The following is a 17,936-nucleotide window of genomic DNA, read 5'->3' on the forward strand; positions in this document are numbered from 1 at the left end:
TTTTATGGTATTAAAGTCCGCTCTTTATAATATTTTGGTTACAGATTTTTTTTGATTATTTGTTATTAATCATGTTTGACAATGAATTTTGTAATTGAAAGAGTAATTTTGGATCTTACATTAAGTGAAATATATAGAATGATATACTTCTTTTGATGCCATATGTGATTTAATCCATGATGATAAACAGCAAATTCTAGTATATTTATTTAATGTTTAGGCTTGTATTAGATTAATTAAACAATTTAGTAGATGAGGAGTAATGGTGGAATCATATCATCTTCTCTCTCCCAATATCATATTTTAATTGTTGGTTGGATCCAAATGTTACAACATAATAAATCTCAAGGGAGGCTAGTGTAATTTTTAAAACTTGAATCGAGACTGGTGGAATAGTTAGAAACCTCAAGGGAGGTTTCTGAAATTATCCCATAATACATTCAGAGGCTAACTTATTGCAAACATGACAACTTTCTTTTGCAATCAGTCACAAAGTAAAAGTATATATATATTTTTATTATTGCTACACAATAATAAGAAGCAAAATTTACATCACATTGTTTTTACCAATTTTTACACTTGCCCAGCCCGTGTTTGTAAACTATTGGTAAGAGTCATGTTTACATCTGCCCAAACAAAAGAATCAACAAACTAGTTTTTGGCCAAGATTTGTTGAGGGTACCTCTTCGGCAATGTGAACTCTCAAGCAAGAAGCATAGATTGGTTATTGGTACTGTTTTTTAATGCAAAATTGGAAATGGAAGGACTTACCTGCGAGTAAACATGGCAACAGAATAATAAAAGAAAAATGACAGTCGAAATTTTCTGTGATTTTGTGCAATTCGGGAGGGGTGTGGAGGGTCCTGTTCTGGTCTCAATCATTCGGAATTGCCATTATTCATGCCAGGACTGGGTTTGGCATATTGGACCTTTAAACTGTGCCTTTCGGCTTGAAATAGTTAAGGTTCAGAGTTAAAATGTTTTACCTTTCTTACTTCTAATTGTGACACTTCATCAAAGATATAATATGTTGATTGTAAGATCAAATTTTAAGTAATGAAATTATAATTAGTATTGTTAATATCTTAGACAATAATAATTTTTTAGATAATAAGTAGCATATAATACAATAGTGATATATATTGATTGCCTTATAGATAATGGTATTTCAAGAATTAAACATGTAATTATACCAGTTGTAGCCTTTTTAGTGTCGTGCTCCAAACTCGATGCATGATCACAATGAGCCCATTTTGAAACCCAAACCCAGCCCAACACATAGGAAATTCAAACCAGCCAAGCCTACCATTTTGACAATCTAGTTTGATTTTTTTTAGTGAACAAAATTTCAACATGGAGGAGATGGCATGTGACGTCCCTGTTGGCTTCACTATAGATTAGGAAAAGATGATAAAATTTTCTTTATTTTTCCTATTTGTAGATGATAGTTTATCTATAATGAAGGAAAAGATTAGTCCTTAACTTGAAATAAAAAACAATGTCCTTCAACATTTTATCCTGGAACTATTAAGGTCAAGAAGGTCGATATTTATGTGCAAATGAAAGTAAATGTCCTGACTAATTTTGTTATGCTATGCAGTACATGGATTCAATAAAGACTATGAAAAGGATTACAACCTTGTAGCTACTTACAAAGCAGGTTGGGGGATGTATAATTGCAAGAGATAAGAAAGGCAAACTGATTGGCTTATGGACATGCCCCTTAAAAGTATGCAGAGAAGCAAAGTGGAGGAAGCATTAGCACTAAGAGCAGCAATGGTTCGAGCAAGGATTGAAGGCTGGAGAAATGTGGAATTTGAGACAGATTGCAAAGTGGTGGTTGACAAACTTGGCGAGGAAACTGCGGAGGATGCTCAAATTTGCCGCATAATAAAAGATAGTATTAAACAACTAAGTTTAGCTTTTGATAAGTGTTGTTTCTCCTTTACTAAAAGAGAGACTGTTTGGAAGACTGAAGCAGCAAAAGCTGATATTGAAGAGCAGTTGCTCAAAGTTGTGTGTTTGACTATTTTTAATCAACGAAATGCTGCCGCTTTTGACCCAAAAAAAAAAAGAGAGAAAAAAAACAGAGCCACTTGGGAAAACTACAAATCTCAGAGAGAACGTGCACCTTTAAGACGTCCTGGAATGGAGGGCACTTATATACTGAAGCTTGATCTTTTTCAGCACAACGAGAACATCTTGTATGCTGCTTCTCTCTCTCGGAGACTCCATCGTGCAGCCTAGAGCCACTTTCATGATTGAGGCTATGCAGCTTAGCTTTTCACCAATGCATTCATCACTTTCCTTTAGCAAATTAGCATCGATGACATTCGCTAATCCATCAGGTATTGAATTAGTAACCCAGCACTTCAGGCTCAAATTTTCACCAAACATTTCACTGTGGGGATTTGTTCTTGTGAAGACTTCCATTATCATAATTCCAAAACTGTAGATGTCGCATTTTGCTGATACCAATCCTTCCAACCCGTACTCCGCAAAACACATATAAATTCATCATATGTTCTTAAATTGATTGTATTTTTATAATACTAGTAATAGATCACGTGCTTTGCACGTGATTGTAATATCTTAAAATATATTATTTTTCAGATACTAAAATTTTTTTATGAAATTTTGATTGTCAACATCATAATATAGTATTTTTATGTTATTTATTTTTTAAGCTAGTTACTTTTAAAAATTTTATTAAATGAAAAGAGACACAAAACATTCTAATGTAGTTAACACATCCCTTAGAATTGAATTTGAAATCATGAATGAAACACTTTTTTATTTATAGCTTGAACTCTAATATATCAAATATTGATAATATCATGTGTTATCAAAATTATTGTATATTCATGACTCTATTGCATATAAACCACAATCATCACAATTTTTTATAAACGAAGAATATAATTAAGATAGAAAAATAAACATACATGTAATTTGAATTCTTTGTATTATGTTAATTCTATTTTTGTCAATAATGGAGTATAAATGATCCACCACATAAAGTTTTTCTGGCTTATACATTCTAACAATTGAAATTTTATAGATAGAGATAGTTGGAGTTTTTTTATTTTCCTTTTCTTTTATTCATGTTTTCTGCACAATCCAATGCAAAGCAAGAGCAACAATTCTACTTTTTTCATACGAGGACAATATTTTTGGTTTTAATATTGGTTTTTTTGATGATCATGAAATTGGAATGAGAATTGTGGCTAATTAATAATTTTAATATTAATTTTTTTATATTGCAGTGTTTTAGTTTTTAATTGCCAACTTTTAATCCATAACCGCTATCATTATTATCAATTATTGGAATGCATTAAATCTGTCTAATTACAATTGTCACCATAAATGGAATTTACTTAATTTTAAAGCTTTTCATTTGATAATCGCTTCCATTATTCACTAATATTGCAATACAATAAATATATGTAATCATTAGAAAAATAAGGGTATTTTGGATGTCACCAAAAACAATTTGGATATCATTTTCATTTTATCATTCTTCATTTTATATCTACTCTTATTATACTCCTTATTTTATCATTGGAGATGGTTTCTGACTTGATGGATGAATTTGGTTTGCTCAAACCAAAACAAATGTAGCAATACTATATTATTGTTAATAACAATGTTTGTCTTCCCCTGGATATCAGTGATTTGGATGTTGTCTTTGATATTATTTGAATTGTATTCTAGCTTTTTAATTCATTTGCTATTTACTTTATGTCATTTTATAAATAGTTTTCAATTTTATTTCAGTTTTTCTTGTTTTGATCAGTTGCTATTAATGATAATAGTAATTTGTATGGTGCTATTTTAGATTTCTTTTTTCTAGCTTAATACTGCTATTTCAGTTATAAAGGTGTCATCATTTTTTGTATATTGAAATTTTATTGGGTGCAACATGAAAAATTCTTCATATTGGTAAAAGTGCATAATTGTAAATTTTACTTGTGATATTTGTGTGAAGATATACAGATGAATAAGGGTTTTCTTGTCATTGTATGTTTCTCCATTTCTAGAGAGTATCTATTTTTTGAAATTGATTTTTTTAATAATCTCAACTACTGACTAATGAGAAATTTTTCATGCTTCAATTAAGAAATTTTGATACGTATAATAATAGAAAATGGAGTCCAAGGGTAGGTAAATAGTTTTTAATGAGGAATTTTTAATTATAATTACCAATACCACTAAAATGTAATCAATTGGAGTGTTTTATTTCTTTTAATTAGTGTCACATTAAAATGCAATAATTAAAAGACATGAGGGTAATTTAGGAATAACAAAAACTAAGATAAAAAAGTGCTTATACTTGCACTACCCAATACCAACATTCATACTTTTTATATAGTAATGGAATTTGCGACTAAAACAACTGGGGAAATAGTAATTTAGCTGTGTTAGAAAATTCTTCACCTGGTGCGAGATAGCCAAGTGTAGCTAGTGTTTTAGTGTATGTGATGCTGTTTTCCTTGTCCAACAACTTTGTAAGGCCAAAATCACTTAGATGGGCAACCATATCTTGATCCAGCATCACATTACTTGGCTTCAGATCACAGTGAATTACTGGAATTGAATACTCACAGTGGAGATATTGCAATGCACCTGCCACATCAATCAATATGTCCAATCTTTGAATTATATCCAGAAAATAGTTGTGAGAGTACAACCACTTCTCAAGACTCCCATTAGGCATGAACTCAAGCACTAATGCCTTGAATTCAGGATTAGAGCAGCTACTAATAACTCTTGTGAGATTTCGATGGCGAAGATTGCGCAGATCTACTCGAGGAAGCCTGGCATTAAAGCTGCTAATAATGGTTTTGAACTTTGTTTGTCTTGGGATGGAGGGGATGATTTGATTTTGAAACGTAAGAGGTTGGGACAGAATAATCTGAAGTTGTAGAAAAGAGAGGACGTGCAGGCTAGAAGATAGCTAGAATAAGGATTTTGATTGGAGCTGTATAGTTTAGAAGAGAAGATGGTCAATAAGAAGAAATCCTAGGATGCATTTATGTTCCAAGACAAGTTTAGGTCAAGCATTCAAGGGCCATATGAATCCCTTTTGCAAGTTATTGAAAGAGCACATGAGTCATACAACATTAAAACTATTAAAAGCTAATTGATAGATAAGGACCCTGATACAAAAACTTGCTAGATTAGTCTACAACGCTTTTCTACCATTCCTAAAGGAACACCTAAAACTTCACCTCATGAAATGAGGTACCTGCTGGAAATCTGGAATCTAGATTCACTGCAAATAAGTAGTATGAGGATGTCTGACTTAGAAGTAATAAGATTCATCCTAGCTTAATTTGATCAACAACATCAAAATTCGAATAAAAAATTAGTAGTAAAACCTTTGTCTAAACTGCTTCCTTCATTTTCTTTGTATTACTTTTCATGAACCTTTAATAGACTCTCTTAGCCCCTTGTTATCTTTAAATCACCTCTTGGATTTACGATTGGATCTGAAATACAAAAAATGTAGTACTTTATGCAAGCAAATTTTTCTGATAGGCAACAGGTGGAAGTAAGATAGTTCCAAGACCAAAAAAAAAAAAAAAAAAGTACTGTGCATGGCTATGAATTGTCTGTGCTGACATAGTGATGGAATTTTCATCTTGGCTTGTTCTTGTTTTGGACCAACAAAAAAAAAAAGATATTATGGCTGTAAAAACCTGGTGTTTCATTCTCTGCTTCAAAAAATAGTGTTATTGGGGAAGAGTACTTTAGCTTCTCAAGCCAAGTTTGTAAAATCTAGTACCCTACTTATCTTATACAATATCTTTCCTGAGTTTTAAAGCTATTGGTAATAGCGGCTTTTTTGTGCCGCACAGTAGGCAAGAATTGGAAGTGATGCACTTTTGGCTGTGATTCCAGATCCAGTTACATGCTTTTCAACTGCAAAGTATTCGCAAACTCAAGTATTCAAAGTCTTTCCCAGCTCCAGCTTGCTCATTGTTGATTGGATAACTAGTGGCCGTTATGAAAGAGGTGAAAAGTGGGACTTTGAACTTTACAAGAGCACTAAGAACATTTTTTTAGAAGCTGATGAGCCTTTGTTACTTGACACGGTATTGTCATCCTCAAGCCATGTTTTTTAACTATGCTAGCATCATTGTATACTAAGCGTGTGATATTGAAGAGAGTGGTGAAACTGAAGTATTTTAATCTTATAAGAAATTTTTATTTTTGAACTATTGCTTGCAATAGATTCATGTCAATCTTGAATATCTTTAGATTTATGTAGAATGTTGTATTTTTTTGTTTTAATTGCTTTCGAGCTTTCAACCTGTGGTCATTTAATGTCCTTGTAATCAATTTATGCATATACAGGCCTTAATCCTAGGAATATATGTCATGTTGGATAATAGAATTGACAGGGTGTCGAGCCTGTGCAATAATAAATACCTGCTCAAATAAAATACAAATTCTGTATATAGCGGTAAGCAGGGTCGAATCCACAGGGATTGGGGATAATTTAATTTCTTCTCAAGTTCCAGATACGGGGGGTTTTTGAAAATGAGAGTAACTAAATTACTTGGAATAAATTAAAATAAAATAAAATAACTACAACTCAAATAACTAATTATCACAATAAAAATAATAATGGACGAACTCTAGCCAAGAGACAACTTCGGAGATGGTTCACTTAATTCGATCACAGATGCAAGGATTATTTCAGTTACTGTCTGATAAATTAGTTATAGTTGTCATACACGTGATAAACAACCAACTCTTCCTCAATTTGTCGATAGCCAAGGTACGACCGTTGACTATTTCTCTAATCAGGAAACAACCCTAGGTACGACCATAGAAGTTCAATTCCCTAATTGCATGAATAATTAGAAGAGCCTAATTCTAACCAATCAACACGCTACGAGGGTCTCTTTAAGTTAGCCTGTCTATCTCCCTGACACAAACCCAATCATGCCAGTTGCCACCGGTTTAGAATAATTAAACAATTACGGATTTAACTACCCTAATTGACTTCAGGTTATTGAATTAATCTAGAATCCGGGCCCTGGATAATCGAATAATAAAACAACCATATGAACATAAAGCAGAAGATAGACGAATACCAGTGAATAATAGAAATAAATAAAAACTAATTCGATCTCACAAATTTAGTAGAACCAAGTCCTCCGTTGTTCCTCGACTAGATCAGAAACTTAGCCACGCCTCATGAGAAAATCTCCCCGTAATTTAACTGAGGTCCAGGCCATCAAAAGAGCCAAGAAAGAAAAGAAAACTAAAACTATGCTAAAAGCTAAGCTAAAACTATTGATAAGAAAACCTCCTGTACGTTTGTTTTCTTTTAAAGCCAAAGGAAAATGACTCATGCTATCTAGTCCCGTGGTCCCCACACAAATTGAGAGTCCAATTCCATTTCACAAGCATCTGTACGTTTCTTTCCAAGAGCCCAAATGACCCATGCTTCTTATCTCCGTGGTCCCCGCTGATCAAAGGGTAAGGCCTCTTAATGTTTCCTCTTTTCTCGTTTCTCATTGCGTCTAGGACTCCTAGGATTCAAGACACTCCTCATCAGCAAAAGAAATGCAGTCCGCGTATATCACCATGTGGGCCAGGTCTGTGGCTTATTTGAAGTCTCAATTGTCTCCAAAAAGTCCCTTCTTTTTAGTAGTTTTCTGCTTCACTCCCTGAAATTGGGTCCAATGCCAAATATAAGTAAATATTAATAATTAAAACAATATTTGGCAAGGATAAAAGGGGAAATTAACAATAAAATTACTAACAATTTATGCCCTATCAATTCCCCCCACACCTAAATCTTGCTTGCCCTCAAGCATGAGAACAACAATTGAACACCAAAATTTGACCATGGCTGTTACTCCAACTACCGTATTGCCAAGACACCAAGAAAATCATATATCAAGCGACACAGGGCAAGATCCAAGAAAAATCACCCCGGTTAGCATCTAAACTACCAATTCCTCCAATTTAAAGCAAACTAATCTAAGCAAAAGGAATGGTTGCTCACATTTATCAGCAAACGGTCCAATTATTAACCAAAATCTCGACATTAAGATCACAAACCGGCAAGCTAACTTATTCACATACTAACACAATCTTTACTTTACTTCTTTTTTTTTTCTTCTTTTTTTTTCTTTTTGTTTTGTTTTGTTTTTTTTTTTTTAAGTAACAAAAGACTTAGTCTATAGCCCTTAGAGTCTTTTGACGCGAACTCCAACATTTGCCCGATGGAAGAGCCCGGTTACTCAGCTCCAATCGCTATGGGACCACGCACTCATAGTAGCTACTACCTTTTGACGCGAGAATCGACACTTTAGGTGAAAATCCCCGGTTACTCAGTAGTCACCACTAGCGGAGTACAGTCACCTCTTATTTACAATCATATAGCACAATAACTAAAAATAACACAAAAATAACAGCAGCCAGCCGCAAATTTCCAAACATGGAGAACTAAAATTAATAACTGGACCAATTCACATGAAAAATGCCAACAATCATTCCCTATGCTTCGAAAAGTTAACCAAAAATTGGAAAAGTTCAGCAATTACTGATATTCACAAAAGAGATGTTCCTGAACTTAACCCCATTAACTTGATACCCATTTATTACTAAAACTTAGCAATATCAGAATTAGAGACAAAAATCCAACATCAAAACTTGGTATTCATATGGGAACTGACCACTAGAAAAAACAAAAAGAAAAGGAAATAAACGAAAGATGGACAAAAACAAACTAAAAAAAAATAAAGAAAAAACAAAAAACTCTAGAAACTAAAAACAAAATTACTAGCACCACAATGATTCCCCCCCCACACCTAATTCACACATTGCCCTCAATGCGATAATGTAAAAGTAGAAGGAAGGAGAGGGGCAACGGTACTTCCCTGAAGTCATCAAAACAGGGGCAGTTCAGGTGGAAATTGTGGATCAAGACCTGCATAGTGACGTCAATGTGGGTCATCCGAGTCTCTAGTCTCTCAACTCGCATCTGGAGCTGGTGTCATTCGTGGCTTCACCATGAACTCTAAATATCACTCTAAGCAACAAGAGACTACAATTGCCAACAAATAATGGAAGCCGAAAATTCAAAGCAATAACAATTTTTAAAGCCATCCCAATGAGCAAAATGCACAATTCAATCTCCCACAGATTAAACCAGACCCCAACACTTATAGCAAATGCAATCAATAAGTACTTATGGACCCCATGTAGTCAAATTCAGAATTAAGGCCGTCCAAAGTGCAACAACTGCTTCAATGAACTAAGTAACTGAAATTTCTTGCCCGAAAACTCCCAAACAAAGGAATTAGACCCAAATATTGCCCGATTGGACACAATCAACAAATGTCAGTAATTAGACACAATTCCACCCAAAATCTCAACAACTGTCTCCAATTGGACAGTCAATTGCACAACTCAACCAACCAAAAGTTCTAGCAACTCAGTCACAAAAGCTCAATCACATCGAATTAAGAAATTGTATGCAAATTACTACAACTAGTACCACTGGTATACCTTACAGATAATGAAGTAACATAAACGGCCACCCCAAGCAAGAAAATGTAATTCTAGGCACCTAGTGTCTAGACAAATGCCTCAACAAAGCAGCAATTACAACCAATAAGCAATGGTGATCCGAATGTTAGTCTCATGCAAAAATGATGTAACCCAAAATTGCAGCAATGGCTCCTAGAAATCAATAATTCGAAGTGATAGCACAAAGGCAACTCACAATGGCCACGGACTGTCTCAAGTAGAAATTGAACCACAGAGTCCCAAGTGAGCCCAAGAACGGACTCTAAGAAAGCGCGAGAGTAAAGTACAACTTGGAAACAGAGGGACACAGAGATACCTGCCTACTGCCCAACGGCGTCGTTGGTGGCAGTGGGGAACGGTAGCGGCAACGGCCGTGGCCTGTGGGAGAGAAACGCGCGGCGGTTGGCGGCAAGATGGAGCAGGAGAGCTGGCTAGAGGGAGGTACGGTTGTGGCTGTGGCTGTGGCTCGCGGCGCTGGGTAGCTCGTGGCTGGTGGCGCTGGAAGGAGAGAGATCGAGCGGCGGAGAGGAGCTGGTGGCCAGTGGAGGTCCATGGTGGAGGGAAAAGCGGACAGCATTGAGGCAGCTGCCACTCAAAGGCAGCGCACGAGGAAGAGGAGTGAGGTGGCGTTCGGTGGTGGACGGCCGTGCGCGCGGGCAGCGCGCAATGGCAGCGCTGGGCGCGGAGAGAGAGGGAAAAGTGAGCTGGGGGGGCCGGTGGAGCTCGTGAGCAGCATTGAGTGGTGGACGGCCGCGAGGGGAGAAGATCGTGCGAGGTGGGTGGCATACGGGCTAAGAAGCTACGCAGACCAGTGACGGAGCTTCGCGCAAGGGGAAGGTCGCGCGAGGGAGAGAGGAAGTTGGGGTGGCATGTGAAGGAGAGCTGGTGGTCGTCCGTGAGGTGGAGCTTGGAGGCGGCGGCGATGGCAGCTGGGCAACGCGAAACTGGCGGCGCATGGCTGCTTGGTGGGCTTCAGGTGGCGCGAATATCACCATGTGGGCCAGGTCTGTGGCTTATTTGAAGTCTCAATTGTCTCCAAAAAGTCCCTCCTTTTTAGTAGTTTTCTGCTTCACTCCCTGAAATTGGGTCCAATCCCAAATATAAGTAAATATTAATAATTAAAACAATATTTGGCAAGAATAAAAGGGGAAATTAACAATAAAATTACTAACAATTTATGCCCTATCAAGAATATTGTAATCATGGCAACTGCAGTTTACAGGAACATGGTAAATTAATTTTGTCAAACGACTTTGGGCAAATGTCGATTAGATGCCTTAATGATAGGAAACATCTTTGAGATGAATTCCCAAAAAAAAAAAGATCTTTTGGATGAAATTGCTTTATTCTGATGGACTGAGCCTGGAGAATGGGTTTCTCCACAGCAATTAATGTTGGTATTAGTTGAAATAATCAAATGCAAACATCTCATGGAGATACAAGCTTCAGATCTTCAAACTGATTTACTTGGAACTTTGGTGCACTTTCTGAACTTTGGCTTGCTTAAAGATCATCTAGCACTTTGGCATGCACAGGTGTTATGTTGCCCAGTCTTCTATTGTCTTCAACATGGAGATCATTTAGCTAATTTTTTTCCTCTATCAGGAATCTTTCGTTTTCCTTTTTCACACATGAATAATCATTAGTTGTTGTTGAAGTCTCAGAATGCTCTCTGCATTTGGGTTTCTTGACTCCCTTGCATTGGGAGACTCTTGCTTTTGGTATTTTTTATACATCAGACTCTAAAACTAATTTGGTATTTTCTATACTTCTGCATTTTGTTTTCTTTACATCTGAACTAATTAGAGAATGTTGATCCAAGAATGGTTACCTTTAATTCAGTTCTCTTCTCTGAAGTTTTTCCTTCTACAAGATTGACTCTGTTGTATCTAGATGATGGTTATCCTTCTCATTTAAATGGCTCAGATTGTTTTACTTTGATCACAGATATTGCTAGAGCAGGGAAGGTATAGCAGTATTGCCGAACGGATGGTTATACTTTTGGGGTATGCGTTGACTCGATGAATTAATTTAACCAGTACTTTTATTCTTTATATGATTATTTCCTTTCCACTACTTAATCTTGGTTAACTGAGAGACTACAAAACCTTTTTAATCTTAGGCCAAAGCTGAAGTTCATTCAAGACCAAATTCAGGAAAATGTGAAAAGCTTGATGTCTCAGCAATTTCTTTTCTTAAACTGAAGTAACATTTTCTGTAAGAATGTTTGGCATAGCTTCTGAAATTTCTGCTTCCTTTATACTGACATTGATGTAATGAAAATTCCATCTCTGCATCGTCAAGTCAGGGAAATTTTAGCTTTTGTACAAATTGTTTCATGCATCAAATTTTGTTTAACTAAATATATGTGTTACATTCTTCATTTGAAGACATGCCAACTCCTCCCTGTTTTCCGCAGGGAAGAGGTGTTGTGGTTCAAATTGCTGCAATGACGACTGAGTCAGTTTACAGTTTTCTTCAATGTCAGTTGTCTGGCCTGGACTCACTGCTTGGTGTGGCGCCATATCGATGATTGTGGAGGGCCTTTTTGTGGCGTATGAAACATCATAAAGTCATCCAAGATGCTGAAAGAGGCTCATAAGCTCATTGCTCTGTTTGTATTTTTTTTCCAAAGAAGATTGTCTTAATTAAGTGGTAATTTAATCTATGATATTGTATCTGGCACATTTTCAACTTCTGTTATGGTGCCTAATCCTGGTTGCAAAACTTGTAGTGGGGAAAATTTTATAAACCTCCCTTTAGGTTTCTGACAATTTTGCGTAGCGCCCCTGATATTCTGAGTGCTGTAATAATGTAAATCCCTATCACAATAAGTGATATTAAAAGGTTGTGGGAAATGTAGCTTACCCTTTTGAGCCAGACACGAAAATGAGTTATATTTTTGACCCAAAACTGGGCATTTAAATGTTTCAAAATTTGGAAAAAGAAATGGCCCTGCCAGTACAACACCGTTAAGTCCCTGCTTAGAGACAATCAAGAAGAAGGTTGCAATCCTGCTTAGAGAACATGCATGCACCGTTAAGTCCCTGAACACAAGGAACTCATGTACTGAAGCTTGATCTTTTTCAGCGCAACGAGAACATCTTGTATACTGCTTCTCTCTCTCGGGGACTCCATCGTGCAGCCCAAAGCCACTTTCATGATTGAGGCTATGCAGCTTAGCTTTTCACCAATGCATTCATCATTTTCCTTTAGCAAATTAGCATCTATCACAAGAGCTAATCCATCAGGTATTGAATTAGCCACCCAGCTCTTCAGGCTCAATTTTTCACCAAACATTTCACTGTTGGGATTTGTTCTCGTGAAGACTTCCATTATCATGATTCCAAAACTGTAGATGTCGCATTTTGCTGATACCAATCCTTCCAACCCATACTCTGCAAGACGCATATAAATTCATCATATGTTCTTAAATTGATTGTATTTTTATAATATGGAACTTGCGACTAAAACAACTGGGGAAATAGTAATTTAGCTGTGTTAGAAAATTCTTCACCTGGTGCGAGATAGCCAAGTGTGGCGAGTGTTTCAGTGTATGTGATGCTGTTTTCCTCGCCCACCAACTTTGTAAGGCCAAAATCACTTAGATGGGCAACCATGTCTTGATCTAGCAGCACATTACTTGGCTTCAGATCACAATGAATTACCGGAGTTGCATACTCATAGTGGAGATATTGCAATGCACATGCCACATCAATCAATATGTCCAATCTCTGCATCAAATCCAGAAAATAGTTGTACGAATACAACCACTTCTCGAGGCTTCCTTTAGCCATGAACTCAAGCACTAATGCCTTAAACTCAGGGGTAGAGCAACTACTGATGACTTTTGTGAGGTTTTGATGGCGAAGATTGCGCAACACTTCACATTCTACATCAAAACTCTTGAACGCTCCTTCCATTTGTGAATTAAACACCTTAACAGCCACAGCCCTTCCGTCAACAAGAGTGCCCCTATAAACAGATCCAAAGCTTCCAGCCCCCAACAAATGGCTTTCATTGTACCCATTAGTTGCTTGTAGAAGTTCAAAATATGAAATTCTTTCTGGCATTGCAACTAAGGATAAATTGGCTCCACTGGAAAGTGTATCTTTCTTTCGATATCTCAGGTAAACAAATCCAAAAGACAAGACTCCCGCTGCTATTATCACCCCCAGTAGAATAACAATTGTTCGATGCAGCTTTTTTGTTCTCAATTTGTGAGCTGAAATAGTTGGGCATGGAGGCACAAGAAACCTTTGAGCTCCACAGAGGGCTTGATTTGAAGCGAAGGATTCGGCAGTGAAGTTGATAAATGGCCCTTTGGATGGAATTTCACCACTTAAATTGTTAAAAGAGACATTGAAATGTCTAAGATACCGAAGGTTCTCCATTGACATTGGAATTGATCCAGAGAGAAAGTTATGTGATAGATCCAATGACTCCAAGCTGAACACCTTACCAATTGATTCTGGGATTGATCCTTCCAATCTGTTGTGTGCTAAAGAAAGATTTTGCAGGTTCTGCATATCTCCAATTGAGTTAGGAATGCCACCTGAGAACTGATTGGTTGACAAATCAACCCAATTTGCCATCTTCACATTCGTAATAGCATACGGCAAAGATCCACTCAGCAGATTTGAGGAGAGGTCAAGCATTAAGAGATCTTTTAGGTTCCATATTTCCTCAGGTGGAGCAGAATATAGTTTGTTGTGACTTAGGTTGAGATGCCTCAGGGAAGTAAGATTTCCGAAGCACTTTGGAATTGAGGCCATAATTTGATTTTGTCCAAGGTACATTGTTTCCAAGTTGTGGAGAGCACAAAGAAAATGCAGGGGGACTCTGCTAATTAGTTTGTTCATACTGAGATCCATTCCTTGAAGCTTTTGCAAATCTTTTATTGTAGCTGGCAACGACCCAGTTAAGTCATTGTTTGATAGATCTAATAGGATCAAACTTCTCAAGTTTCCAATTCCATCAGGAATGCTGCCCTTTATTTTGCAATTCTGTGCAGTTAGTTGTTCAAGGGAAGTTGAAAGATTACTGAGTGAGTCCGGAATGATCCCATTCAATGGATTGCCATCCAAAAAAAATGCTGCCAAATATTTGCATTTTGCCAATGAAGTGATGAAGCTCAACTTTGGAGATGTGGAGTCACCCGTTAATTTGTTGCCAAGTAGATCCAGCCATTCAAGGAACCTCAGGTCTCCCATGGAAGTGGGAATTGGACCCGTGAATTTGTTATCACCAATTTCTATGAGACGGAGATTAGAAGAATTTGAGAGTGAACTAGGTAATGCTCCAGAAAAGTAATTAACGTCGAGATAAAGCTCTTCTAGATTGGGAAGCCTATAACCGAATGTTGATGGAAGATTGCCTGAAAGTTGATTTTGTGTAAGTGCCATAACACTCAACTTTGAGAGGTTGAAGATCTCTACTGGTATGGAACCAGTTAAGCTATTGAATCCCATGTCGAGTTGTTGGAGAAAGTGCCAGTTACCAATCTCTCGTGGTATTACACCTGCCAGAATAATATTGAGCATATATATTAAACCATATAAGTCTCTAATTTCTGCCATTAAAAAAATTGTCATACCTGTTAAGTTGTTGTGTCCAAAACTTTGTATTTTAATCATAGTTGAATTACCAATCTCTTTTGGAATTTGGCCTGCAAAATGAAATGGAATAAATATCAAGAGGTTGAGATCTTTGATGGGCATTTTGAAGAAAAGTGAATGAAAAAATTAATGGGCCAAAAGCGGGAAATTGGCCACATCCCGGCACATCTCAACATATTAAAATTGGCTCGTTTTGGAATCAAAAACATATTTTAAAGTAAATGCATGTGAAAATTAACTTTATTTTCAAAATTTTTTTTTGCTATTATGTAGAGCCCTAAGAAAATATGAATATGTTTTCGCCATTAACTTGTCCAGGACCATATTCTTATCTACTGCATATGTCCCTTGTCCTTCCTAGCTGTAAAGGAACTAAAAATTCTGAAAATCTTTGGTAACCATTTTTTCCTTGAGGCAGCATTTTGAGAATTCATTCGGCAGAAAACAACCTTCAGATCTAAATTTTCTTTTATCTTTTGCCGTTTGAGTTGGAATCTGGAAAGATAGAGTAAAAATTGTGCAAGACAAGTGATATTTGGCTTTGTCCATATATGGTGAAAGAATTAATTAGCAAGGGTCTTACCTTCTAAATGGTTGGAAGCCAAGTATAGCTCCTCAAGCTTCTTCGGTGCTCCAATTTCTTTTGGTATGGAACCTCCAAATTCGTTGAAAGACAAAGACAGCACCCGAAGTTCTGAACATTGAGCTAAATTACTTGATGGTAATTGACCATATAACTTGTTCCTTGATAGGGAAAGGAAACTCAGTCCAGGAAGATGGTAACACATGTCACTTGGAAGAACTCCCGATAGGCCGTTATGCTTAAGTGCAATGATTTGCAGGGAGGAAATATTGAAAATCCCCGTGGGAATGTTTCCTTGCAGATGGTTGTACGAAAGACTTAGCTCCTCTAGCTTTGACAAGTTAGAGATGGAAGAAGGGATAAGACCAGTGAAACTATTGTTACTGAGAGACAAGCGAAGAAGTTGAGGAAATGAACCAATCCACCAGGGTAACTCTCCTTCGAGATTGTTGACACTCAAATTAAGGAGTTTTAATCGGCGCAATCCAACAAACTCATGCGGCATCTCTCCATGGAAGTTGTTCGCACTCATGTCAAGAGAAACAAGAAATGATAGATTTCCCAGTTGTGGAGGGATGATGCCTCTAAGGCCCATGTTTGAAATGTCCAAGGCAGTCACTCTACGATGACGAGAGCCACAAGAGACTCCAATCCAATCGCAGACCGAAGAGCCAACAGACCAGTTTTTGGCCAAGATTTGTAGAGGGTCAACTGAAATGTGCGCTCTCAAGGCAAGAAGAGATGACTGATCTGTGGTAATATTGGTCGGGAGCATGGCGAAGGAAGCTGAAAGAAAACATAGCAACGCAAGTCCAAGTGGGGAGAGGTTGTGAAATTTCTCCATGGCTAATGATTGCTACATGGCGGGTGAGGAGTCGCAATATATAGCGGTCTCAGTAATATTATGGCTAATGTTTGTTAATTGGATTTCTGTTTTCAGATTAAGTTCCAATTGACCAGTGATGTAATTGTGATGCTATCGGTTAGAAAGCAAAAATGGGAAATTCGTTATTTAATTCCTTAACTTTTGTGTTAATTCCAAATCTTGTTATCAACTAAAAATTCTTAATTAAACAAAGGCTTTTATATTGTAGGTTCTAAGTCTGTTCATTTCAAATTTATTAAAATATTAACGTAGCACTATTATGAGTATATATATTCTATTGGAGCGTCTAAACCAATTCTTTTCTGCACTTAAATAAACAAAGTTTAATAACTATAATAAATGGTAAAATTAAACTCAAACCCAAACCTATGTCTCCACAAAACAGCAAATTAGATGATGCCCCCAAAAAAAAATGATACCCATTCGTGGAAATAATGAAGTGTAATTAGTTAACCACATACTACACAATGAATGCCAATCCAAGTATCAAGGAAATTACTGTAATTTTCGCGGCCATGTACTCAATAAAGATCCATTTTTCAGATTATTTAGTACTATGCCTTCATGAAAAAAAAAATCTTTTTTTTTTTCAAGTTTCTTTTGCTTCCCGGAGATGCCAGAGTTTTGGGGAAAATCTCTCACTAGAACATTTTGTGAAGTCTTCATAGGTGTTGACTCCAGAAACCAATCTCGTTGTTCACAAGTCTTCTTTCAAATTATGATTTTTTTTGGATGCCATGAAAACAAAAATAAAGAGCAACATGTAACTCTATCATTGGCACGGTAAAGAAGTGACATCTCATATCTTATGCACTTTCTGAAAAATCGAACGCCTGGATCGCTCTTAATTAGTGTATTGGGCACTCATTAATCAAACAAAGAAAAGTAAACTTGAAAAAATTTTTGACGCAAATTAGTCAGTTAAAAAACTTCATGGAACGGCACTGGGAATTCCAGATTCATTGCAATCCAATCAAGGCATCTTTCTTGAACCTTGGTGGGAATCTTGTTTGAATCTAAAGACCCATGATCAAAACTAATTCGCCAAAGTTCAAGGATTAATCAAAATGATGAGTTTTCACATTTGGACGTTAAACAGTATTTTAAAAAAACTTTGTTCGAAGGCCTCCAGCTAAATTCCTAAGTATGAGCAATCGACCAGTAGTCATGACTTATGAGCGAAACTCTTCAAGGGACAGAGTCTTTGTCCTCCATTTGATAATTTTCTAGCAAGTGGGAAGACTGGAAAATTCCATACTGGACTCTGGTGAGTTGACCTTACCAAGTCTTGGTC

General features: G+C 36.7%; 2 protein-coding genes across 2 annotated transcripts; one reads left to right on the forward strand and one right to left on the reverse strand.

Moving 5' to 3' along the window:
- The first annotated feature begins 1,716 nt into the window (after positions 1 to 1,716).
- LOC113783274 (urease accessory protein D-like) lies at positions 1,717 to 11,759 on the forward strand. The gene is made up of 4 exons (XM_027329363.1): positions 1,717 to 2,013; positions 5,865 to 6,098; positions 11,503 to 11,561; positions 11,678 to 11,759. The coding sequence occupies exons 1-4, from the start codon at positions 1,717 to 1,719 to the stop codon at positions 11,757 to 11,759; spliced, it is 672 nt and encodes a 223-aa protein (XP_027185164.1).
- Positions 11,760 to 12,460: 701 nt separating this feature from the next.
- On the reverse strand, positions 12,461 to 16,600 carry LOC113783275 (probable LRR receptor-like serine/threonine-protein kinase At3g47570). The gene is made up of 4 exons (XM_027329364.1): positions 15,757 to 16,600; positions 15,152 to 15,223; positions 13,073 to 15,076; positions 12,461 to 12,953 (listed from the first exon to the last, which is right to left on the reverse strand). Exons 1-4 carry the CDS (start codon positions 16,598 to 16,600, stop codon positions 12,595 to 12,597), a joined length of 3,279 nt encoding a protein of 1,092 aa, XP_027185165.1. The 3' UTR covers positions 12,461 to 12,594.
- Between the last annotated feature and the right edge of the window lie 1,336 nt (positions 16,601 to 17,936).

The sequence above is a fragment of the Coffea eugenioides genome, chromosome 9 (genome assembly GCF_003713205.1).
Source record: "Coffea eugenioides isolate CCC68of chromosome 9, Ceug_1.0, whole genome shotgun sequence".
In the NCBI taxonomy this organism is placed as follows: domain Eukaryota; kingdom Viridiplantae; phylum Streptophyta; class Magnoliopsida; order Gentianales; family Rubiaceae; genus Coffea; species Coffea eugenioides.

What these genes read in the sequence shown, in the direction of transcription:
- LOC113783274 (XM_027329363.1), top strand. Translation starts at nt 1,717, where the DNA reads ATGCCCCTTAAAAGTATGCAGAGAAGCAAAGTGGAGGAAGCATTAGCA. An exon ending in TTGAAGAGCAGTTGCTCAAA is followed by an intron (nt 2,014 to 5,864) that starts GTTGTGTGTTTG and finishes GCCGCACAGTAG; the next exon opens with GCAAGAATTGGAAGTGATGC. An exon ending in CGGATGGTTATACTTTTGGG is followed by an intron (nt 11,562 to 11,677) that starts GTATGCGTTGAC and finishes TTTTAATCTTAG; the next exon opens with GCCAAAGCTGAAGTTCATTC.
- LOC113783275 (XM_027329364.1), bottom strand. Translation starts at nt 16,600, where the DNA reads ATGGAGAAATTTCACAACCTCTCCCCACTTGGACTTGCGTTGCTATGT. An exon ending in GGCTTCCAACCATTTAGAAG is followed by an intron (nt 15,224 to 15,756) that starts GTAAGACCCTTG and finishes TTCATTTTGCAG; the next exon opens with GCCAAATTCCAAAAGAGATT. An exon ending in ACTTGGCTATCTCGCACCAG is followed by an intron (nt 12,954 to 13,072) that starts GTGAAGAATTTT and finishes TGCGTCTTGCAG; the next exon opens with AGTATGGGTTGGAAGGATTG.